At 39.1% G+C, this 26,310-nt stretch overlaps 1 protein-coding gene across 2 annotated transcripts in view; it reads right to left on the bottom strand.

The window, feature by feature from the left end:
* hspa4a (heat shock protein 4a) overlaps positions 1-26,310 on the bottom strand; it is a 31,106-nt gene that overhangs the window by 4,136 nt on the left and 660 nt on the right. For both annotated transcript variants that reach the window (XM_062048746.1, XM_062048747.1), the window contains 17 exons: positions 19,134-19,191; positions 18,897-19,037; positions 18,200-18,322; positions 16,558-16,657; positions 14,410-14,543; positions 12,810-13,054; positions 12,547-12,623; positions 12,280-12,431; positions 12,102-12,208; positions 11,759-11,892; positions 10,775-10,956; positions 7,047-7,124; positions 1,733-1,885; positions 1,481-1,606; positions 1,303-1,410; positions 1,111-1,230; positions 880-1,041 (listed from right to left, as the gene is read on the bottom strand). In XM_062048746.1, the coding sequence (XP_061904730.1) occupies positions 880-1,041; positions 1,111-1,230; positions 1,303-1,410; positions 1,481-1,606; positions 1,733-1,885; positions 7,047-7,124; positions 10,775-10,956; positions 11,759-11,892; positions 12,102-12,208; positions 12,280-12,431; positions 12,547-12,623; positions 12,810-13,054; positions 14,410-14,543; positions 16,558-16,657; positions 18,200-18,322; positions 18,897-19,037; positions 19,134-19,191 (2,200 nt within the window). The remainder of the gene's footprint in view (positions 1-879; positions 1,042-1,110; positions 1,231-1,302; positions 1,411-1,480; positions 1,607-1,732; positions 1,886-7,046; positions 7,125-10,774; positions 10,957-11,758; positions 11,893-12,101; positions 12,209-12,279; positions 12,432-12,546; positions 12,624-12,809; positions 13,055-14,409; positions 14,544-16,557; positions 16,658-18,199; positions 18,323-18,896; positions 19,038-19,133; positions 19,192-26,310) is intronic.

Genomic DNA, 26,310 nt, shown 5'->3' with positions numbered 1-26,310 from the left:
TTTGGTCAGAATGACGAGGCCATCGATTTGGTACAACTCTTTATTTATGTTTTCCACAAAGCCAACCTTACATGCACCATGCTATTAACACTCCTGAACGTGCTAGCGCTCCCTCTCCTAACTTGCCCACTCACTTGCACACGTCACTCACCCCACATGCCGCCTTCTTAAAGGGGAACACACAGCTTATGGCCATCACCAAGCCATAGATGAAATGCCAGAGACATTGAGTGCCACTGTATTAAATGACATTGACACTAACTTGCAAAATTCTAAGTTTGTTGGCATTATTTGCCATGAAAGTGTAGATGTGGCGGTTTTTAAACGACTGATGATCTACATACAGGTGAGAATAATCAATTCAATTTGTCATATGCATGACACACGATTATCATAATTTCATAACCGAAGCAAAAAACTTTTTACACTTTTATACTGAAATAAATACACCTACAAATTATTAAATAAAAATAAAAATAATACCGGCAGCGGTAAAGTTTAGATCCATGAAGGAAAGAAGAAAGTGAATGAATGTTTATAACTGAATACATTTACATACGCATAAAAATGGGTTTTCTTTTGTATTATTTTTTAAATTAAGTAACATTTATGACAACCTTTTTCCAAAACACAATATAGAATGTGAGATATAACAGGATAATGCATACATTTATCATTTGTTTTCAAAACGGTTACAAAAAAGTGGGACCCCATTTTTATGACTTGATGGGGTGCCTGGGACCCCATTTGGAAAATTCCTAGCGCCAACACTGATGCATATTATATAAACAACAAGTAACTGTTTTAAATGTAGATGAACATCCTCATAGGTCCTCTTGGAATGAGTGTCTATGTTAAAATTGTATGTAGTTTCAGTACCTTGGACTGAGCCTGGATCTCATTCACTTTGACCACAGGGTCCAGTGTGAGGTCCTGATTGTTCTGCTGGTTCATCTTGCCATTCATCCAAGCCATGGTGTCGTTCACCTGCTTCTCCACCCGGGTCACTTCCAGCTCGTCAAAGTGGTCGTACTGCTCGTCCTGTTTGGACAGTACAGCTCATTGGTGGAACATTAAGACAGGGCTCTTCACCTACAAAGTGATTGTTACCTTTGCCTTATAGGCGGCAATGATCTTCATGTACATTTGGATTTGTCTGCCTAGCTCCTCGAATGCTTTCGGTCTCTCCTCGGCCTCCATGGCTCTCTCAACAATAGGCTGCCCGATATTCTGCAGACACATTCAGCGTTTGATCAGCTCGGTTTCTGGGCAACAGTACTGGCGTTAATAGTTAACAGCCACCTTCAGTTCTGCAAGTTTGTCAATGTAAACTTGCTTCTGTTGGTCCTCTCCGTCCTCATAGAGCCAAGTCTCGGTGTCCTCCAGTTTCAGGGAGAACGCATCACGATCCTGCAGGCACAAAACCAAAAAGGATTGAACAAAAGTCACAGAGCGAGGATTTGCGCGTGTGTGCTCTCACCACTTCTTTGACAAACTTCTCTAAGACGCCATACAATTTGTCTCTCATTTCATACACATATTCCTCCACGTTGTTCTTTGAGTCGTTTCGCTCCTTTTCCAGCTTATCTTGCATTATCATCTGCCCCTGGAGAACAATGGGGGTAGATTTAGAGCCACGCTTCTTTGTTTGGTGATCAAAATGGCCAACAGCTGGGTCAAGCTAATACTCTGAGTGCATGCTAGACATGCCTGCTGCTTTTAGACACATTACCTCATTCTCCACAAACGTATTTAGCACATCATTGGACAGCTGCCAGTACAAATTGCTCTCGATGGGAAGCTCCACGGTTTTTGTTTTCACTTTTGGCTTTTTAGCCTGAGGCTGGTCGTTCTTCTTTTCCTGCTTACTGTCCTCTGTTGCCGTCTGAAATCAGGAGGGGGAAATCCTTTGAGCTGATAGGTTAATGTGGGAACCAGAAATGTCACTTTTTTTAAAAAGTGTGTGGATGTTGAGAAATATCTTCACAGTAAAGGAATTGTAAACTATGTGTACATCGCAGCATATTATAAAATAATTATATTCAATGAGTTAGTTTGATTAATCGAGTAATCGGATAAAAGACACTTTATAGCAGGGATGTCAAACTCATTTTAGCCCAGGGGCCGCATGGAGGAAAATCTTTTACCACTTGGGCCGGACAGGTAAAATCATGGCAAAATAATTCAAAAATACAACTTCAGATTGTTTTCTTTGTTTTACTTCGGCCCAAAATAGAACAGGCACATTCGGAAAATGTACATATCACAAATAATCTTCTTGACAACACTTGAGGAAAAAATTGGAGCCGTTTCAAAAACACCATGAAGAATACAATTAACTTAGACTTAATCTCAGTGTATCTACAAAGAAATTAAACTTAAAGTCACAGGTTGTGAGTTCAAACCCCGGCCGAGTCATACCAAAGACTCTAAAACATGGGACCCATTACTTCCCTGCTTGACACTCAGCATCAATGGTTGGAATTGGGGGTTGAATCACCAAAAATTATTCCCGGGCGCGGCCACCGCTGCTGCTCACTGCTCCACTCACCTCCCAGGGGGTGATCAAGGGTGATGGGTCAAATGCAGAGAATAATTTCGCCACACCTTGTGTGTGTGTGTGTGACAATCATTGGTACTTTAACTTTTAACAATTACCTCATTTGTCATTTCCACAGTTCCCTTTCTTTAAATTTGCACAGAAGACCATACATTTCACAGAACTATATCAATGTGCAGTGTCTCATGCAGCATTTTAAGTGGGGTTACCAATTGTTTATTTTACTCTTGTTTGTTTAAAGTTTGGGTCGACGAGAAGGAGTCACAGCCCCGCTTTACCGTGTACCTCTTGCTTGGTATACTTGCTACCTCTTGCTTGGTATATTTGCTCGCCTCTGTATAAACTATTTGCTTGCCTAACAGAATTGCTATTGCAACATCCAGTGGACACATTTATAACAGCAGTTTCTTTCATTTATAAATGCAGCTCAATTTCCCACTTGGCAAACTCATCTCACGGGCAGTATTGAACCTGTTCGTGGGCCTGATCCGCATGTTTGACATCCCTGCTTTATAGCCTCATTGCACATTTTATAAAAAATAGTTGAAATAAAAAATAAAAATTCTGCTTGCCATTTCCTTCACTTTTTTGTAATAAATTCATATGATCAACATTGAAATTGCACGTTTAACATGTGTGCATTAATAAATTAAATTTAAAAAAAAAAGACTCTCAGCTGACTATGTCTGCATATTAAAAGTTACCGGTTACTCATTGTAGTCTTTAAACTATAAACTCATTAAATACTCATTCAAAAATTAATCGAAGCAACAACATGTCAATTAAAGCGTTTTTCCCATTTAATCGATTGATCGTTGCAGCCCTGGTTCAAATCAGCAAATTTCATAAGACTTCAGGTCAGTGAGTGTTGTTTTAGCTCTGTGTAATGATAACCGCTAAGTTTTATCAGGGTGCTAAAAAAAATCGATTAACCTCCAAACCGCGATTTTTATTTATTCCGGTTCTAAATCGATTCATAATTTTTGAGAATTAAAGAAAAAAAAAGTGATTACCGTATTCTCAATTGCATTTTAAATTCTATCTTAAGTATTGTAAAGCTGGGGATGGGTTGGAGTTGCTTTATTTTCTTTATTATATTAACAAGCATTTGGTGATTTTTTGTCAATAAAATATGAAAAATACATTTTTAAAGAGACATTTTTAGGCCAACACATGTAAGTCGTTCATCAGCAGCCATGAGGAGTTATGAAAAAGTTTTATTATACTTCATATACCAAATAATATATTGTGAGAATCTTGTTGAATCGAGAATCGATTTTTAATCGAATCCTCAACCCAAGAACCGGAATCAAATCGTCAGGTGCCCAAAGATTCCCATCTCTAGAATTAAATATGGAACTTCTAGCCAAGTCAGAAAGTGTCTGGCTGCCCAATACACAATGAGAAACACACTTAAATGTCAGTTACATTTTGTGGTGCACTTATTACACTTAAATGGCACTTATTGTGACAATTGGGAATCTATTTTCTGAGGGTGAGCCTGGAACAAATTAATTCCGTTTACACCATTTCCTTTACATGGTTTTGAAACTACAACAACGGTACACAATACAGTGTTGTGTATAGAGAAAGTATGGACGACTAAACGAGAGGTGCCATGTTTGGTACCAAAGACGTGTACGGCTGTGCCGGAAGTGTGTAATACAGTTGTTCCGTTATTAGTTTTCCTGACAAAATAAACCAACATAGTACATCTAAATATAGTTTTAAGTATACTCCAGCTCATAAACTTACAATAACACATGCTTTTATTTTGTCAAGGTAGCATATTTAAGACAAATAATTATTAGGCCGTTAATGATGCACTCCACTGCTGCATTCACGCAGTGTTTAGTGACCAGCGGCTTTCTAACATGTTCCCGTTGGCGAAATGTACGTCAGAAAATACAGAACGACCAAAACTAAATGGGTTACTCTCATTTTGCGAAAATCTTCATTGGACTAACAGTTACAGAGAAATAATGACTTTTGTGTGTAGTATGTCAACTGTGGGGTCTGCCTCCGATGTAATGTTTGTAAACACTGCGCTGAATATGTGTGTGCTTTTACTTCTGTGCTTTTACTTTTTTTAAAATATTGATATTTTCACCATAATAACTTGAATACAGAAAAAATGCTGCTTTTTACTGCAATATTTATTAGTTTAGTTTGAATTATTAGTGAGACATGCAGAGAAGGTGCAATTTTGAGGCACAGTTTTGTCAGGTAAAGTGTATTGATTGAGTGTTACTGAGAGTGAAATATACCATGTTTCCCATGTGAATGTATGCTTGCTTACCTCATACAAGAAACTGTTGTTGGCTCTCCAGCCCTTCCAGCAAACATTTACTTCCCATATTTTCTTGTTTCTGGGTTTCGGGTAACCTTCCCGCATTTTTTGCGAGTGGCGCATCCCCATGCCGCAAACCGGGCATGTTTAGACACGGCAAACACTTTTCAATTAGATTAAATGTATAATGAGGAAGTGCAGTGTCGCTTAGCTGCGGCTTTAAAGGCCTACTGAAACCCACTACTACCGACCACGCAGTCTGATAGTTTATACATCAATGATCAAATCTTAACATTCTAACACATGCCAATACGGCCGGGTTAACTTATAAAGTGACATTTTAAATTTGCCGCTAAACTTCCGGTTCGAAACGCCTCTGAGGATGACGTATGCGCGTGACGTAGCCCGGCGAACACGGGTATGCCTTCCACATTGAAGCCAATACGAAAAAGCTCTGTTTTCATTTCATAATTCCACAGTATTCTGGACATCTGTGTTCGTGAATCTGTTGCAATCATGTTCATTGCATTATGGAGAAGGAAGCTGAGCAAGCAAAGAAGAAAGTTGTCGGTGCGAAATGGACGTATTTTTCGAACGTAGTCAGCAACAACAGTACACAGCCGGCGCTTCTTTGTTTACATTCCCGAAAGATGCAGTCAAGATGGAAGAACTCGGATAACAGAGACTCTAACCAGGAGGACTTTTGACTTCGATACACAGACGCCTGTAGAGAACTGGGACAACACAGACTCTTACCAGGATTACTTTGATTTGGATGACAAAGACGCAGACGTGCTACTGTGAGTATGCAGCTTTGGCTTCTAAACATTTGATCGCTTGACCGTATGTGCGCACCTTTTTTTTGCGTATGTACGTAACTTTTTTAAAATATATAAGCTTTATGAACCTTGGGTTAGGTGAACGGTCTTTTGGGCTGAGTGATTGTGTGTGTTGATCAGGTGTTTGAATTGTATTGGCGTGTTCTATGGAGCTAGGAGCTAGCATAGGAGCTAGGAGCTAGCACAACAAACACGCAGGTGTTTTTATGCAGGATTAATTTGTGGCACATTAAATATAAGCCTGGTTGTGTTGTGGCTAATAGAGTATATATATGTCTTGTGTTTATTTACTGTTGTAGTCATTCCCAGCTGAATATCAGGTACCGTGAGTATGCAGCCTTGGCTGCTAAACATTTGATAGCTTGACCGTATGTGCGCGTCACGTACGTAACTTTTTAAAAATATATAAGCTTTATGAACCTTGGGTTAGGTGAACGGTCTTTTGGGCTGAGTGATTGTGTGTGTTGATCAGGTGTTTGAATTGTATTGGCGTGTTCTATGGAGCTAGGAGCTAGTAGAGGAGCTGGGAGCTAGCGTAACAAACACGCAGGTGTTTTTATGCAGGATTAATTTGTGGCATATTAAATATAAGCCTGGTTGTGTTGTGGCTAATAGAGTATATATATGTCTTGTGTTTATTTACTGTTGTAGTCATTCCCAGCTGAATATCAGGTCACCCCCGGCTCTCACAGCATCTTCCCTATCTGAATAGCTTCAACTCCCCACTAGTCCTTCACTTGCACTTTACTTATCCACAAATCTTTCATCCTCGCTCAAATTAATGGGGAAATTGTCGCTTTCTCGGTCCGAATCTCTCTCACTTCATGCGGCCATCATTGTAAACAATAGGGAACTTTGCGTATATGTTCAACTGACTACGTCACGCTACTTCCGGTAGGGGCAAGCCTTTTTTTTATCAGATACCAAAAGTTGCAATCTTTATCGTCGTTGTTCTATACTAAATCCTTTCAGCAAAAATATGGCAATATCGCGAAATGATCAAGTATGACACATAGAAAAGATCTGCTATCCCCGTTTAAATAAAAAAAAATTCATTTCAGTAGGCCTTTAAACTGGTACGCAACATGGCGCCCTGTAGTCACGGGAGTGCATTTTGACCAATCATTGAGGAGATCGCTTGAAATTGGATGTCCATACTCTACCTATACACGACTCTGCCCCAGTAATTATGCCCGCTCAGGCTGTGAGCATCTAAATGAAAAGTATTCTTTGAGAATGTGTAACAAATGTCAAAAGTGACGCTTTCTAAAAAAACATCAAGGAACATGAGAGTATAGCATACATCGGCTCGCTTGGAAAAGTAGCATTCATCAAATTCAGTCAACAATTTTTTTACCTCCATCTCTTCAGTCTCACATTTCTTGTCTCCGCCAGAGTCTGCTTTTTGATCCTCTTGGTCCACTTGCATTTTGTTCTGACATGAAACAAAAAGCAAACACGGCGGAACTGTGAAATACCGTAAATACTTTATATTTAGGCTGGGTTTTTGTTTACCAAAACCACAAAGAGGATATGATATTAATTAAAATCAGGCCATGCCTACAACCACAGTTGTTAATGCCAATGTCATTGACCCAGCGCTAACTAGAGACCCCAATAGTTTTTTGATATACAGACCACACACCCAGTGATTATAGAACAAACAAATAATTTATTGTAGGGAAGCGCCAAATTTTCGGCAACCCGAAAAATACTTTGATCAGCGAAATAACACTGCCGAAACAGGATGTTGTGATCAAGTAAGGAAGGAAGCATGTGCTTGTCTGGAGAAACATGGTGAACATGTCTGCAATGTGGATGTGCTTTAATATTTCTGAGAAAGACAGCAATCTGCAAAATGTGCAATGTGGAAATTATCAAGAATGGGAACTTCTTTGAAGACGTTCTCCACTCGGGTTTAATACATCACCTAAAATCCAAACATTCTGATTGCCATTCTGATTATGTGAACAACAACGCACAGAAAAGGAAAGTACTCCCGAGCATGTCCACTCTGTCAGCGGCGGGCATTTTTGAAAGACAAGAAGGTTTTTACGTGACGGTGCCAAGGCAAGAGACTGTTCAATGCTGCTGCCCATGTTCTCGACGATAAGAGGCACAATACAGTAGAACATCGATTTACGAACACCTTGATTTGCAAACTTTTCAGTCTATGAACAATAAGATTGCGTCAACCATGTCTCAGAGCACGAATGCTTTATTCATTTTGTGGACCGATTATCAGCGCCAATATTTTGCATTTTGACATATATCGACATCGCTTTTTAAAAAAATTTATTTTAGTTTTTTTAAATATTGATAATGATTAGTAATATTTAACCTCTATTATCACCATTACTGTCATTTAAAATGTAACAATTATCAAACAAGCGTCAGCCTTTCTCTAATTCGACGGACCCGGTCAGTTTGGCACAGATGCAGTCGTGCCTCAGCTCCACAATTGTCTCGCCCAGGGCGCCATTTGCTTGGTTACGCAAACTGCATACGAGCCAGAGCCAATCAGAAGCCGAGGTCTTAGGCAGGTTTGCCGCTTGTCAAACTCACGGCGGAGAAAGTGTATGGATTTGTTGAACCTATGTAAAATCAGAAAACTCTCACATAATTGTAATAAACCCCCCAGTCGTCTACATGTCACAATTACTACTAACGTTAGTATGAGCAGAATATCGAAAAAACGTAATGAACATACGCAAGCTCGTAGTACCTTACGTGTCTGTGAATCACTTGAAACAAAACTGCAGAAATCATTGATCATTGTGTGATTGAGAGAGATTAAAGAACTCAAACTATACCAAGTTTAGTTTTATTGCAAGGACACACTTATGAGGATAAAGAATAGCCACACAAGAAGCTGCAGAACAACAAAGCAGTTGTCGTGCAAGATTTCAATCCTTGAAATATTTTTTATAGGCTGATACAGTATATATGTGTTTTGGCTGCCTAATTGCACATAACACAAAATGTGGAGTGTTATGATAATGCCTTGATAAAGATGTTAATGATGTAACCCTTGTTTCCACCAAAATATTGCTTTTGATTGATCTGTACATTATGTTTTGTACTTTAAATTGTTGTAATAACTTTTCCAGTTTTGTAATAAAGTGTAATATTGCTAGGTGATTAGCCTGCTAACAGTTTGTCAATGTCAACGGTCGTGAATTTGGAGTGATTTCATTAATCACAGTGGATACAACTTATTTCAGGGATACAAATCTTCAGGTAGCTATTTATTAACATTTTTATTCACCTTTATAAGAGATGCAACTGTGCCAAGGAACTCCCTGCACTTTTTGTTTGTTTTTATTTATTTATTTATTTTTTAAATAAACATGCTTCATGTATTTAAATAAAGTTAAGTGTTGGTGTTTGTAATAGTATTATTCAACATTTTGACGTCAATATGTCATTTTTACTGTAAATGAATATCGGCTCCAAATATCGGTCATCGTCCTTCTTCATCCCTAATAATTGTTATCGGCCCTAAAAAAAAATATCGGTTGATCTCTAATTTTGTGTGCCGCTGGAGGCATTAGGGCGCTGCCATTTTGATGACATCACTTCCTTTACAGTACAGTACACACAGGGCATGGCCATTTTGGAGAGGCAGAGTCCCCTACAGTACGTCATATCCTGTTTACGCAGTTAATTACTCGGCTGCCACTTGTTAGTGCTTCAGCATGTGTTTCTTTTCTCGCAAGTTTTCTCTATTTTGCTTACTCAATATGGGTTCAAAAAGCCAAGAAACCAGACTGGAAAGAAGGAGGGATTCGCTTTGAACTTAAACTTAAGACAGTAGAGGAAACACACACACATTTCCCATCCTTCCCGTGCCCTTTCTCTGACTGCCCTCCCTTCCTTCTCTCTGCTGTATGCGGACAGCAGGGTAAAAATTATTTTACTTTTTTTTTTATTATTGTAGCAACATGGTTGTTAACGTTTTATGGGACCATCAAAGGAACTTTTGTGTGTGCGTGCGTTGACATTTGAGATTGCCGTTGTTGTGTTATTTTGATAAAGAAGAGATTGCTGATCAATTACCCCCTTGTTGTTTGTTTGATGTATAAATATATATGCATTATAGTGTTTTCAAAGTGTGCATTATGTTTTACTAAAATAAGGACTTTTGTCGAGGTTAGAACCAATTATTCATGTTTACATTGTTTCTTATGGGGAACTATACTTCACAATATGAACTTTCCGATTTACGAACCATGTTCAATAACCAATTCAGTTCGTAACTCGAAGTTCCACAGTACTTCTCTTTGATAGAGCATAAAAGCTACTGTTCATCAAGAAAAACATGCCACTTTTACATCAAGAGGTAGAATGGGATTGTGTCTACTATTTACATGTATTTCCACTTTACACATCTGTAATTCTTGGTGAATTTGTTGTTGGTAAAGATAATAAATGTTGTTACAAAGTTGGATACTCATGTTAATGCCAAAGCGTCAATTCATAGGTTCATGCATTCTGGCATGAACTTGCATGTAGTTTTTGATGCCTACGTTGACTGGGTTTTGCAGTCTGGCTATGTTGTGACGTCACAGCGAGGTGGACGTACTTATTTGGACATTAAATCAAGCTCTCAAGCAGAGGGAGAGGAGTTCATTCCTTTCCGCTCCAGGCTTTGAGAAAACACAAAGAAGCCAACACAAATATTCACACTTGGGGCAATTTACTGTTGTCAATCAGCCTATCCCCAGGTTCAATTATGATTAGCAAATTAATATATTTCTGTGTTTTGGTTTTCTGCCTTGATTTCCTGTTTGGGCGAAGCATTTCATTTTGGTGTATCCCTAATTAATTGGGATATTTACGGTTTGCCTCACGAGTACATGCATTATTTTTCTTGTCTTCTGAGGCCCCGCCGCCTTAATATTCAGTGAGTCGCTGCTTTGACTCAGCAGGGAGCGTGGTGGCAACAACAATGTAGCAAAGCAGCATTAAAGACACCGAAAGGGAACTCATTGGACCAGCCTGCTGAATTCCATAGTGATGACAAAAGTGACAGCTAAGGCGCGGCCAGAGAGCCTCATTCAAATAAATAAACACTACACATACCTCCTCTTCCTTCACCGCATGGTCCGTCTCCATCGGCTCTTCTCCATCCGCCGTTTTCATGACCTCTATCAGTGAGGCACTCGACACGCTGAAAACACCGTGAATGTTGACTCGAACTTTAACTTTGACCTTTGCACTTTCGCCTGATGTCTGAGCAACCACATTCTGGACGAGGAACTGTCCTGTAGGGTTAAAAAGGAAATGGTTAGTTCCTCCAGCGTGAAATGCTGCTTTTTAATCCTAGTTTTCAAATAAGTATTTGCAGTGGTTTGCGTATACCATCTTGCCAATCTTTGTGCCTAACAAACTAGTCCCTTTATCCACGGAAAGGAGTGCCCTAACAAAGAATCTTACACGTTGGTGACTCAGTCTTGTTGTGTTTTTAAAACACTGCCTGAGTTCATTCATGTCTTTGTTGCAAATCACGTCTGTTTTAGCCTGCTTTTGATTCCCCATCCCAAAGAAAATCCCCCCAAGCTGTCGCTTTTTTCTTGTCAACTAACACAGTTACACCACAAGTATCTGCAAAATAAGCTACCATGGGGCCAAAGAAAGTTGCGAGTGCCAGCACACACCCATTTTGTCATTTACATGTAATTTGCATTGTTTCTGTGAGTAAAACTATAATGATGACCTGTGATAATTAAAATAATAATAATCTATGAAATGTGTTTTGTGTTAGTGATTTTGTGTGCCTTGAAAGGAATAATTGCATTATTTCCTAAGGAAAAAATGGCTTTGGTTTTCATATTAGTCGCTCTTCGTCGAACATTTTGAAACATATTGAATGGATTGAAACAGAGGTACTACTGAATTAAAATTGCACTACAAAAAATGCTTTTGTAGGTCACCCAGCTCACTTCCCAACAGAATAAAATAGTACACCTTTACAGAATATGCAGCCTGATTCGACCCTTATAGTTGCTTATCTGCATCAACATCAAACATCTGTAAATGTAGGTAAGTAAGTAGGCTGGCCGGTACCTATGGAAGTTTTGGGGTAGGACAGCTCTTTGGGGTTTTTGTAGTATGCTTCAAGGAGGAAGGGCTCCTTTCGGTAGAAGGTTAGCACTTTGGAGAAGGGAGATGCGTGGTTTCTTGGGAAAACCTCACAATCACTGTTAGAGACAAAGCAGGAGGATATAAAAAAAATAGGATCACAGTTACTGAAAAAAGAGACATCTTTGGAGGTAGACGACTACAATGTCACCCACAAGACATTGGATTTTTGTCATGAATATGATACAATATGGTATTTTCCCCCAAACAATTCAGGATTGATGTGACCACTTAGCATAATCTCTGTGTAAAAGCAGCACCTGCATACCTCAGTCCTTCGTCTGCTCCCGAGTTCCATTTAATAGAGATGCTATAAGGAACCACGTCTGTGATGGAGAACTCTCTGACTTTGAAGGCCGGAGACAGGATCGCGCACTGTGTGGAGGAGAACACACAGTTATCATGTTGCAGAGACCACTTGTTATACTGACCAGTGGGCTGTTTACCTGGAGGGCACAGCCTCTGGCCACGGCCTCATCGGCGTTCAAAGTGGTGCTCAGCTCTTTGCCAAAGAACTTGCTGATTCGCTCTTTGATGGAGGGGATTCTGGAGGCACCGCCTACGATCTCCACCGCATACACGTCTTCTTTCCTCAGCTCTGGGCACAGGGAGAGGCACATACTTGGATTGCGACTTCATTTCCCAACAAATGCTGCGCAGCATAGGTTCAACATGGGATCGTCCAGCTGCCATTAAAAGTGGTATGCACTCACTGGCTTGTTCCATGACGCTACGCAGGGGCCCTTCCACTTTGGCCAGCAGCCCTGCACACATCTCCTCAAACTGGCCTCTATGGACACATAAGTAAAAGTCATTTATGGACGTTGGGTGATAGTAACACTTAAACACAGAGGAATCTCACTCTTAGACAAATCATTTATGGATGCTGCTTAACTACGGTATTTGTAATTTAAAAGCCTTTATTTCCATAGAAATAATGTGAAGGCAGTTAACTTGTTAACCTTTTGCATCTTACCTGCTGAGTTTACTGGACACGTCAATGTCATTCATGAAGCACTCAATGTTGAGAGGCAGGTCCGAGGAGTTGGCGCTCATCAGCTTCTTGAGCTTCTCGCACTCCTGATAGAGACGCACAAGCGCGCGAGGTTTGGACCTCACGTCCAGCTTGTATTTCTTAGCAAAGTCCTCGCAGAAGTGGCTGACCAGGATGTCGTCGAAGTCCTTCCCGCCGAGCTCGGAATCAAACGCTGTTGCCAGGACCTGGAAAGTCACTCCAGGTTAGCGACTAAATATACATCTAGTGGACAACCTACGGCCATTGGTCAAGATCATTATTTTCCATACATTCATTTATTTATTTGTGGGGGCTTGCCACATATACATTTGGACCGCCATAATTAGATTTGGTGCTACCTGTAAGGTGGCGGTATGCATCGTAATGCAGCTTCTTGACACAACTCATACACACCTGGTCTGCCAGAGAATAAGTAGTAGTAACAGGAAGGATCAGGAGTGGTAACTCAACTTTAAAGTGCCCCAACTTAAAAGTATTTTGAGATGAGTGCGGTCTCCTGGCAAATTGTTATGCTTTAAGTTGCAAGCAGAATAAGTCTAATGCCAGCCAAGAAAGTTAAAATAATATCTAAACAGTGGACATTTATCAATGAAAATATGCAACAGCTGCTTATAATGTGTTTGATGGAGAAACAGATGGAAGGAGATACAGTAGCGGTACACTCTACAAGGTAAATGTTGTACATTGTTATTATATCACTTCATAATACTATTGTAATAGTTTGTAGTACATTCCGTTGTATTGTTTCGATACAATATTTCTTATCTAAACGTTTTTTAAGGCATGTTTAAAATTGTGCTGTTTTGGGAGCCAATCACCAATCAAATTTACTTCAATTAATTTAAATTGGAGACGTTGATTTAAGATACAAGTGTAGAGCTCTGTCATAGAACCAATTAGGCTTGTAGGTTGAGGTACTACGGTACTGTATATGTTGATACTTGATACTAAAGATGTAACAGTACATGTGTTTGGATAAAAAAAAATGTTTCCAGTAAGGATCCTTAGTCTCAGTACATAGGTATACCAAATGAAAGACAGGAAGTGTTTCTTGCATCATACATTTACTCGACAAGCTATCACAAAAGAGCAAATATCGACACATGCAGGGCACCTCTAGAAGCCCAGGGAGTGTGCATTACGGCCTCTGTGAAAGGCAAGGAGTGGAAGCGTACAGAGCACCTCCACAAGCGTGCAGTTCAGCCTTTGACTAGTCATGTCTAGCAATAGTGCCAAGACAGAACCTGGAGACATTTTGTCTATTAGTACCATTTCGCCTTTCCTGTAAAATACGTAAACCAGGGATTTCCTTAAACCTTCTTTAAAAAATACATGAACGTATGTCATGACTCATGGCCAAATTGGTAGCAGTCCTGTGAGAAACACAGAATAACTTTTCATCTATCCTGTAATGAAACTCTAAAGACAAATAAAATATCCAAGGAACTGTGAGGAAAAACCTGAGGTATTTAACCCACACATGCTTATAATTACACTACTACTATTTTTACATTCATTTAGTACAGACCCTTGGTTTTACCTTAAGCTTTCCTGTGTTGAAGGCACAAATGGACACCTGGTAACCAGAGTGGCCCACATCAACAAACACAACAATCCTGGGCTTCTCTTCTGGAGCCGGCAGGTCCTGCTTGTAGATGCCATAAGCCAGAGTCACTGCAATATACAAACACAGCGTGACATGAGTCTGTGCTCACAACAATTGTTCAACAGCTTTTTGCCACAGCCACACAAGAAATACATTTGTACAGTACATAAAATATTCATTTTTATATACATTTTCAAGGGGGTTGGTATAAACACTTCACTGTGTAATAAGAGGTGCTCGTTTCAGGAACACCTGTGATTATTTGGTAAAGCATTAATCAATGGTTCAGCATGTCAGTGAAAGCTTGCTGTCACACCAGCATGACAACCACACAACCACTTATTAGTGGTACCTGGGAATTGATACCGGTTATAAACCGTGCCAATTGTTGGTACTTTCGTGTGTGTTAACTGATGTTATTTTTTTAATAACAAAATCTTATTTTTTTTATGCAACACTTCAAAAGGAGCTGATTATGATACTTGTGTTGTCCAGTTGTTACATCTTGTTTTCTTATTACATTTCTGAGCCTCATTTGCAAGTAATATATAGTAGACTTTGCCTAAAGATGCTAGATGGCAGTAGTGTTATACATGTTATACCAGTATTTAGTATTTAAAAAATTGTGAATTTGCTCAAGCACCAGCCCTTTTTTTCCTGCATGAGAAAAGTTCCTTTCTTTTTTTTCCAAATCATTAAAGAACAAAAAATACTTGAATTGTCAGTAATTCTCCACAAATACGATTATATATATCTGACAGTGCATTTATTTGAGTTCTTGTAAAAATTCTTCTCCCGTCTGCTCAGCTGTTTTGACCGTGCCCATTCTTTCCTATTGCAGTGCTGGTAGCCTACAATATGTCTCTGAATATCTGCCATCCAGTGTTTGTCCTTCTTTCAGGGAGTCTTCCCAGTCCCGTTTTGTTTGTTTTCCTTACTGCACCAATGGAGTGGTTCGGCGAGCCTCAGTTCGCAACACTCGGAGCGTGGGCTCGTTAAAGGAGCGCGCAGAGTTTCATGTGCTTTGTTTCAATCAAATAACGCGACAGATATGAATAGACATTTAGACGACAGAAATTATATCTCTGCCAAAATTCGAAACTTTGTCTAAATACCTTGACAAATAGGAAACTTATTATACAAGAAAAGAAAAGCAGGCTTCATCACACACATTCTCATACTTTCTGTAACATTCAGAAAGAAATTATGTCAGCCAGCTTGAAAAATGTCTCAATTATAAGCTAAGTGAAGGAGCCCAGAATTGTTTTTATTTACGGTACATGGCCTGCTTGACTAATAATCGTATCGGCCCTAAAAAAAATCCATATCAGTCGATATCTAGTGTATAGACCACGGTGTGCTGCCTTGCTTTTGCCATGAAGACGAATGTGCCAAGTTAGCCTTATGTTGCGCCTTACAAAGTCTTTATACTGTAAGTATTATAGTTATTACACACTTGCTGTTTGATTGTAACATGCATCTTAGTTGTAGTTTTCATTACCAAAGTTAGAGGTGTTGAAATCAGTAGCATGTATATGGTAAAGCCATTGTAGTATTAAGCTAGCACAATGTAACCTTACTTAACATTACAGCGTTTTCTATCAGGCATATTTGCATTGCCGGTATTGAAAATTGCAACATTACCTAGAAGCAGTTTGGCTGAGTCCTTTCTGAGTGCTGCTTGACGCTTGTTTCCTCGCCAAGTGTTGAGCCAGTGACAAAGGTATTGAAATATTTGTTTTTACGTGAATTCAGACATGGCCAGAAATGTACCTATATTCCAAAGTACCAAAATACGGTACCCATTCCTATATAAAATGGTCTACAATTTTCAACGCAACAGAACTTAAAACTTACAAAGTTACATTTAGATGTCAAAGTGTGCCCTCTTAAGTCAGAAACAATAGATTCCCCACCTGTGCGCGGTTCCAAACTTGTTCCTCAGTACATCAATTTTTTTTCTCTCTGCTTCAACATTGCAAATAATTTCTTTATGGCAATTTAAATATAAAAAGTGGTTTGATGGAACTATTTGCGGGGGAAAGGGGAGTGTGTGTCATAATTAGCATTGGATCCACGTACCAGCTGTGGTCTCATTCATTAGTCGTAGACAGTTGAGGCCGGCGATCTGTGCGGCGTCCATGACGGACCTTCTTTCTGCATCAGTGAAAAAGCAGGGAACCTGTTGCAAATATTAACACATGACGTTAATATAAGAAAAGTCTCATACCATACAAAGTCAAAAATATAACTAAGTGGCCGAGTCAACATCAATATATGGTGCTTTCGGTGTCCTCATCAGAATTACTCAGGGTTCATGAAAATGTAGCAGAAAATTACAACTCTGAAGCTTTATTATTAATGGAAAAGTGTTTACATATTTATTAATTTAAGTCTCTTAAAATATGTTTCCTTAACTTTACACAGTTTATTTTCATTAAATGTATGTGAACGCAGCTGAGATAGGCTCCAGCGACCCCCCGCGACCCCGAAAGGGACAAGCGGTAGAAAATAAATGGATGGATGTATGTGACTTTGGCATGTACCGCAGTTTTGCTAACTACATGATATAAAATATATTTTTTAACCATGCTTTTATTTTTCACCACCACTTCTTTGATAGAATGATTAATTTTGATCATTCATGTTCTTTGGGTACAGCTTCCTCCCACCTCCAAAGACATGCACCTGGGGATAGGTTGATTGGCAACACTAAATTGGCCCTAGTGTGTGAATGTGAGTGTGAATGTTGTCTATCAGTGTTGGCCCTCTGATGAGGTGGCGACTTGTCCAGGGTGTATCCCGCCTTCCGCCCAAATGCAGCTGAGATAAGCTCCAGCGCCCCTAGCGACCCCTAAAGGGACAAGTGGTAGAAAATGGATAGATGGATGTTCTCTTTTGATTATCATTTTAAACATTTTGCATGTGTTCCTGGACATGGATAGGAGATATTCTGCCCTTTAAGAAATCCTCTTATGTTTTAGTGACATTAATGCCAGCATTTTTCTTGGTACTATGATTGGCAGGTACTTGGCCTAATAGCGGAAGCACATACCTATAATTCGAAGCAATCTCTGTAGAAATTGCGTGTGAATGCGCCAATGCTGAAGCTGAACTGAAATGCTGATGGAATGTAAAATGAATGTAAAATGGTTTGAATGTTGAAGAGCTGACTCTAAATTGAAATGCTAGTGGAAAGTAGAATAAATAGTAGAAATGGTTTGACTGTAAAATTAGGTTTGAATGTTGAAGTTCGGAAACTGTTTTCTCTGTAACGCCCCCCCTCATGTTTGGTGGAAATTAACTTATTACTTTCACAAGTAAACAAAGCTTTTTGTTTTTATTTTTTAATAAACAAATAGGGGGCATTGAATATGGTTTTAGATTTTCTTCAACATGGTCGACATATTTTGCGGTTTTTATGTCCTTTCATTGCCTGCCGTTATTTCATTAAAAAATGTGGGAGCTTGACCAAAATGCATTTCCAACCGCATAATATCTACTTACTGCAATAAATGTGGAAATTTGCTGGAACATCTCAGATTTTTGTGTGGGGAATGGGAATTCTCAAAAGCACCTTATGTTGAAATCTACATAAGAAGGAAAGTAATGCAAAAAAACCGGCTCCTGCAAGACTCACAAAAAATCCATATTCTTAATTCATTAAAGAGCCTTCTGAAAATATAGATGCAATTAGGTAAGATGATGTATCAATATTGCTTACAGAGATGACACAGTCAGCCACTGGTTTTTTCAGGTCGCTCTCAGCAGTCTCCTTCAGCTTGGTCAGCATCATGCCGGCAACTTGCTCAATGCTGAACACCTTCTCCTCCTCCATGTACATCACCTGCCATTGGAGAAAATATAGCCACTTACTTATTTACATACATACTAAGGCGCGCAAGCACAGTACATACATACATACATATATACACATTTTATATTAATTTTTTTTTTTTTTTACACACACACACACACACACGCGAGGAGTCCAGTCCAACACCAGCCAAGGATGTTCGATAATGTCTAAACGGCGGCCATTTATCCATGAAAAGATGGATAATCTGCTGATGGTGTATTCGACAGAGAAGCAGCTGGAAGGAGATGCCGCAGAAGTCCACTCTCCAAGGTAAATGCTGTGCATTATGATTACATAATTTAATAAACTACTGTAGCTGTTAGTAGTACATTATATTGTATTGATTTTATACACTTTCTTATCTAAAAGTTTGTTTTTCTTTTTAATAGGCATGTTATGTTTGGGCTGCTTTGGGGTGCGCAGGCATGGATTAAATAGAGCTCTTTTTAGTCTTTCTGTCACAGAACCAATTAAGATCGTCAATTGAGTTACTACCGTACATGACAAGGATTACTTTAGTTGTTTTCTTTACTGTGTAAATGACTAAAAAGGCTTGTCTCACCTTAATACCGGTGAATCCAGAGGGCATTTGATTGAGATCATACACCAGGTTCTTCTTGGCTGACTGAACATAGGGATCGGAAAAGGTGCGGCCATGGAATCGCTTGAAGCCCTGCACCGTGTTCTTGCAGTTGGTCACCACCTGGACGCAAGGGGTGACAAACAAACACTGTTAAACACCATCACACTCCTTGGCAATTAAACTCTATGTACTGTCCGATGCATTTGACTGAGGCACCTGGTTCTTTGCAGCAGCTCCTATGGATCGATTCCGGGGTCCAAATGAGACAAATGACCTGTGAAAGCATAAAAATCAAATGCTCAACGATAATCTTTTCTAACCGTTTCATTTTGCCTGACGTGCATATAACATGCGCCAAAGCCCACTTTACTAATTGCTCTTCCATTCATATCATAGACTAATAATGTTTGACGTTAATACACACTTTGTAACACTGTCCACAATCATTCATCACTAGTCGCAAACACGGTGGACAAAGTGGTGCTGATGAGTGCACTTGTGTCCCGCCGGACTGCGGTCTAAACACGCTTGTCATCACGGACAACCACACATGTCAAACACAAGTGTTGCGTGAGATGTCAAAGAGCGGTCAGCGCGGCGAGTCACTCAGGAAATGAGATCGACAGGTGCTGGTCCAAATCTGTTTTTCATTTGTGAGTGTTTTTTCCCCTCTTTTTATGAGTAGAAACAAAGACTGCATATACCGATAATTATTTTTAAACAAATTTGCCAGTATTCAAGTAAATAAAGAGAAAATATAAACGAAAACTAACATATACTTTTTGTTCAAATAACATTATTCATTTTTGCATATTTCTTTGTTAATTTTCAGTACGGTATGGGGGAATAACTCATGATTCTCATGATGAATTCATGTTATCTTTACAGTAATTGACACTTTTTTATTTAATGAAGATAGAATGATCAATAAATTATGAGCATGAATACCAAATAAGATATTACTGCGGCAAAAGTCTCTCAGGAAAATAAGTGGCGTAAGCAATATAATTGATTTTCTAATTAATTTTGGCATGATTTGGAAAATATACGTATATATTAATATTATTTTTTTCTAATTGCCCATATCACATTTTTGGTACATTTGTTTTGTTAATGAACAACCTAATCATGGGAGATAGGTAAGCAGTGTCAGCATAAAAATGTAATACAATGCATTTTTTAAATTGCATTTGTTTTGTTTCCTGGGCTATTTGTTTTTTACAGAGTAAAGCGTCTTTTGAGTTTTGGAAAAGCACTCTATAAATAAAATTACAGTAGAATTACGATTATGATATGTTTAGTGTAGCAGCTATTTGTTTAATGCCTTATTATATATGTCATAGTAATTTCATTATATCAATAACCCTTAAACATACATGCTGATATGCCTGCGTTCATTATTAACACATCTAACTTTATTTTAACCCAGGGGTAGGGAACCTATGGCTCTCGAGCCAGATGTGGCTCTTGATGACTGCATCTGGTTCTCAGATAAATGTTAGCTGACATTGCCTCACACGATAAGTAATGAATAATTCCGCTGGTAATCACAGTGTTAAAAATAACGTTCAAAATATAAAACATTCTCAGGCATTTTAATGCATCCATCCGTTTTCTACCGCACCTGTTCAAGAAGTCTCATTAATGGCAAGAAGTATTTTATTTATTATTGGTTAGCTTCAGAATAACAATGTTATTAAAAAGAAAATGAGAGTTATTATACTCTAAAAATGTTGGTCTTACTTAAAAATGCACGCATTTAGTTGTATTCTACGGAGCCCCTAAAGGGACATGGGGGAAAAATATTTTTGAGATATGTATTTCGTGCGCATGAGAAACTATCTTGTGCTAACGCAAAGGTTTCTCGTGCGCTCGAGATGTTTTCCCGTGAGCACAAGAAACATATCTAAAAAAATATTTTCCCCAATATATGTTTCTAACCTGACTCGCCAGATCCTTGTACAAACCCCGTTTCCATATGAGTTGGGAAATTGTCTTAGATGTAAATATAAAACGGAATACAATGATTTGCAAATCATTTTCAACCCATATTCAGTTGAATATGCTACAAAGACAACATATTTGATGTTCAAACTGATAAACATATTTTTTTTTTGCAAATAATCATTAACTTTAGAATTTGATGCCAGCAACATGTGACAAAGAAGTCGGGAAAGGTGGCAATAAATACTGATAAAGTTGAGGAATGCTCATTTATCACTTATTTGGAACATCCCACAGGTGAACAGGCAAATTGGGAACAGGTGGGTGTAGGGCTGGGCGATAAAACAATAACAATATATATCGCAATAGACATGTGATCAATATCAATAGAAAATGGGGTCGATAGAACGTTCGATAATTTCACTGAGTTCTGTTAAAAAAAAATAGGAAGAAAGGCGGAACCGGAACCGCACGGCATTCTGGGGGGTGTAGGCAGAGGAAGGGCTTTGGCCTCTCGACCTATCACGGCCGAGCCTGAACCGCAAAGCATTCTGGGAAATGCTAACAGGAAAAAAAAGGAAAAAAAGCAACAACGGCTAGCTGACGACGAGGAGTGAAACGAAACGGGAATATGAGTGCGGCAGCACGAGAGGAAATTGTAAATAAAAAAGGAAACGTCACGTCACCAGTTTGGCAGTATTTTGGACTTTTTTAAATCCGATACGAATCAGAGTAATACTGTCTGCAAACTTTGCAAGGTCGTCGTCCCGACCAAGTCTGGGAACACGACAAACTTATTTTACCACCTGAGCCGCTCTCACCCGCTGGAGTACAGCAGTATCAAACAGCCACAACCATCTACATCAGCCGGTGCAAGTGGAACAGCACCGAAGCGGCAACAACAGACCACCATCGTCTCGATGGTGGTCTGTTGTTGCCGCAGACAGTATTACTCGGCAGCAGTGCCATACGACAAAAATTCAAAACGTTATAAAGAAATAACGGATGCAGTGGTGTATCAATTAACGAAGGACATGCTACCGCTCAGCATAGTTGAGAAGTCTGGGTACAAGAATCTCATACACGTGCTCGACCCCCGTTATGTTCTACCTGGCCGAAAGCACTTTTCCAAGACAGCTATTCCTAAGCTTTACACAATGTGCAGGGAATCCGTGGAAAAGGAGATACTGAAGTTGGTTTGATTTTTCCATAAATGACTGAAGAGGGTAACAGGTTTGTTTTGTCACAGATGTTCAGACGCAAGTTTATTCCGATGTTTACAATATTTTGTAAGACATGTTTGTTTCTGCTTGCTTAATGTGACTTATTTATTTGCGTATATTGTTACTGATATGGCTTTAAAGCCTGAGTTGTAGACTACTAATTTCTTAATTACAATACTTTGCACATTTTGTTGGATTAAGCATTTATTTAATGTCAATATTTGCACATCGACCAGTATTTTCATTTATTTGACTGTTTTTCATAATGCTGACCTCGTTCTAAAGGTTAAAGGTTATATTTAAAATAAAAGTATTTAAATTCAGCCTTTTTTCTCCTGGTCTTTATTTAGAATAGTTTTTGTTTTTTTTATCAATAATTATCGATATCGACTGATATGAAACACTTATATCGTGATACATTTTTTAGCCATATCGCTAGGGATGATGTTTGATAAGAAATGATCGAGTTCGAGTCTATTATCGAATCCTCTTATCGAACCGATTCCTTATCGATTCTCTTATCGATTCTCTAATCGAGTCCAGATAGGTTGTTGTATATGGAAAAAAACACACAATATTTGGTTTAACAAAAGCTCACTTTTATTATATAAGAAAACAATTTAATCTAATAAATAAATAAATATTGACTGTTACCCCCCTAAAAAAATTAAATAAAAAAAATAAACATTGACTGTTGTTACCCAAAGTATATTAATTGGGATTTTTCAGAGAAACAAATATATACAGTAACACAAAAACAACCTGTCTCTGTGATCACTATAGGTGTATAAATAATAATATAGTGTTAAATAAAATCAGTCCCTTGGGCACAAAACTGGAAATAATACAGCTCTCCAAAAAGTGCAATTCTGCTGCTATTTGACATAACTGTTTATGATGCTTTGACATTTTTGCACTTTAAAGAAAGAAAGAAAATTCTATGAAGAGAAAAGTTGTTTGCAAATGTGGTTACAATGCTAAAAAAATGAAAAGTTAAAGCTAAAAAAAGAAATACACTTTATTGAGTTAACATTATTTCTTTATAGGGGGGAAGATGTTATGAGCTAGGGAATATAACAACTACACTACCCATCATGCAACGGGAGTGACGAGCATGCGCGGTAGCCCCGAAAAGTGTTCTTGCATGTCGTCACCCGTGAAAGTAAACATCAAGAACTCAGCCAACACGCCTCGTCTGCATTATTTATGATTAGACAGACAACATATATACAGTGTGAAAAACAAAAGTTAAAAAAGGGAGATGTGTTGTATATATATGTATGTGCTGCGGTTGCTTTAAGAACGTTGCGCCAGCTGCCGTAAAGGAGGTGCGTTGCTAGCCTGGTTGCTATGTTTCCGGTGGGTCGTAAAAGTGTTCTTCATGAGTTTGTACCCTGCTCAAATCTCTCAGTAAAGTTATTCATTGGATTATACCTTTTGTTTTGAACTTTATTACACCTTGGAGCGCTTTTTCCCGTCCATTGTTTTCCTGCTTTCGCTATCTGCGCCTAATGACTGAGCTACGTGACTGATTTATTGTGTTGTCACACGGAGCATTTCTGGTCGGGACGGGATTCGTTCCGAGGGATTCGAATAAAGAACCAACTCTTTTCTTTACTATAGTGGTCTCGATAACGGGTACCGGTTCTCAAAAAGGGATTCGAGTCCGAGGACTCGGTTATTTTCTTATCGAACAACCGGGAAAACCGGTTTCGAGTATCATCCCTACATATCGCCCAGCCCAAGGTGGGTGCCATGATTGGGTATAAAAGTAGATTATATGAAATGCTCAGTCATTCACAAACAAGGATGGGGCGAGGGTCACCACTTTGTCAACAAATACGTGAGCAAATTGTTGAACAGTTTAAGAAAAACCTTTCTCAACCAGCTATTGCAAGGAATTTAGGAATTTCACCATCTACGGTCCGTAATATCATCAAAGGTTTCAGAGAATCTGAAGAAATCACTGCACGTAAGCAGCTAAGCTTGTGACCTTCGATCCCTCAGGCTGTACTACATCAACAAGCGACATCAGTGTGTAAAGGATATCACCACATGGGCTCAGGAACACTTCAGAAACCCACTGTCAGTAACTACAGTTGGTCGCTACATCTGTAAGTGCAAGTGAAACTCTCCTATGCAAGGCGAAAACCGTTTATCAACAACACCCGGAAACACCGTCGGCTTCGCTGGGCCTGAGCTCATCTAAGATGGACTGATACAAAGTGGAAAAGTGTTCTGTGGTCTGATGAGTCCACATTTCAAATTGTTTTTGGAAACTGTGGACGTCGTGTCCTCCGGACCAAAGAGGAAAACAACCATCCGGATTGTTATAGGCGCAAAGTTGAAAAGCCAGCATCTGTGATGGTATGGGGGTGTATTAGTGCCCAAGACATGGGTAACTTACACATCTGTGAAGGCGCCATTAATGCTGAAAGGTACATACAGGTCTTGGAGCAACATATGTTGCCATCCAAGCAACGTTATCATGGACGCCCCTGCTTATTTCAGCAAGACAATGCCAAGCCACGTGTTACATCAACGTGGCTTCATAGTAAAAGAGTGCGGGTACTAGACTGGCCTGTCTGTAGTCCAGACCTGTCTCCCATTGAAAATGTGTGGCGCATTATGAAGCCTAAAATACCACAACGGAGACCCCCGGACTGTTGAACAACTTAAGCTGTACATCAAGCAAGAATGGGAAAGAATTCCACCTGAGAAGCTTAAAAAATGTGTCTCCTCAGTTCCCAAACGTTTACAGAGTGTTGTTAAAAGGAAAGGCCATTTAACACAGTGGTGAACATGCCTTTTCCAAACTACTTTGGCACATGTTGCAGCCATGAAATTCTAAGTTAATTATTATTTGCAAAAAAAAAAAAAGTTTATGAGTTTGAACATCAAATATCTTGTCTTTGTAGTGCACTCATTTGAATATGGGTTGAAAAGGATTTGCAAATCATTGTATTCCGTTTATATTTTACATCTAACACAATTTCCCAACTCATATGGAAACGGGGTTTGTAGTTCGCTGAGCTCCACACAAGGATCTGGGACTTCTCAATAGGAGATGTATTTCAGAAGGCGAGCCTTGTAAAAAAATTCATTGTATGTGATTGGATAAACCACTTGTCCGTTATCTTGAATGACGTGCTACTTCAACCACTCACACCAAATTAACCTGTGACGCTGATGAGAGCGACGCTGGGAAATCCAAAACAGAACATCCGACATATTGGATAACAACAGAGCGAAAAGTTACAGAACTTTTACTGAAACAACGCAGCAATGTCAGTGGACGATCGATGTCGTTTGTGCAAAGAAAATATGCAGAATCAATCAATCAATAAATCAATCTTTACTTATATAGCCCTAAATCACGAGTGTCTCAAAGGGCTGCACAAGCCACAACGACATCCTCGGCTCAGATCCCACATCAGGGCAAGGAAAAACTCAACCCAATGGGACAATGAGAAACCTTGTCAATGTCAGCACACGACTGCTCGCTGCGTGCCGCCATTGTTGTTTGAATCAAACAGTCGCTTCGGCGCTACGTCACATCTATGAAATCCCGCCCAGCGATCCTGATTGGTTCATTCTTTTTTGCTATGTTGAAGGAGTTTGCAATGCCCTCGAGCCCAGATCCTTGTGTGGAGCTCAGCAAACTACAAGGATCTGGCGAGAGTCAGGTTATGTTGATATTGCTCACGGGAAAACATCTCGTGCGCACGAGATACATATCTTAAAAAAAAATTCCCCCATGTCCCTTTTGGGGCTCTGTAGTATTCAGTGTTAAAAAATATTATATGGCTCTCATGGAAATACATTTTTAAAATATTTAACTTTCATGGCTCTCTCAGCCAAAAATGTTCCTGACCTCTGTTTTAACCTGTTAAAAAAAATTAACAATATGCATCCTTTTTTACCAAACATACTTGATAAATCATGTAACATACCCACCAAATTAAATGTTAAAATAATTTATGGAAAAATATTACATTTGCAGTACGTTAGTAACAATTTCTAGAATATTCCTACTGACGTCATCTTGGGAGCCTAGCGAGAAGCGCATTGTTTGGTTGTCAAGGCACACCGTTCGCCGGTGCTTAAGCCAATCGGGCCGTTACTAATATGAAAAAAATGGAGCCCAAAGCACCGCCCGCGACCGTGTTGTACAGTTAATAAAAACGATGATCTCTCAACTAACAAGCTATTTAAGGTGTCCTCTA

This window comes from Entelurus aequoreus, linkage group LG05 (genome assembly GCF_033978785.1).
Source record: "Entelurus aequoreus isolate RoL-2023_Sb linkage group LG05, RoL_Eaeq_v1.1, whole genome shotgun sequence".
Lineage (NCBI taxonomy): Eukaryota > Metazoa > Chordata > Actinopteri > Syngnathiformes > Syngnathidae > Entelurus > Entelurus aequoreus.
The sequence above is the reverse complement of the archived record's forward strand: the minus strand, read 5'-3'. Positions and strand labels throughout refer to the sequence as shown.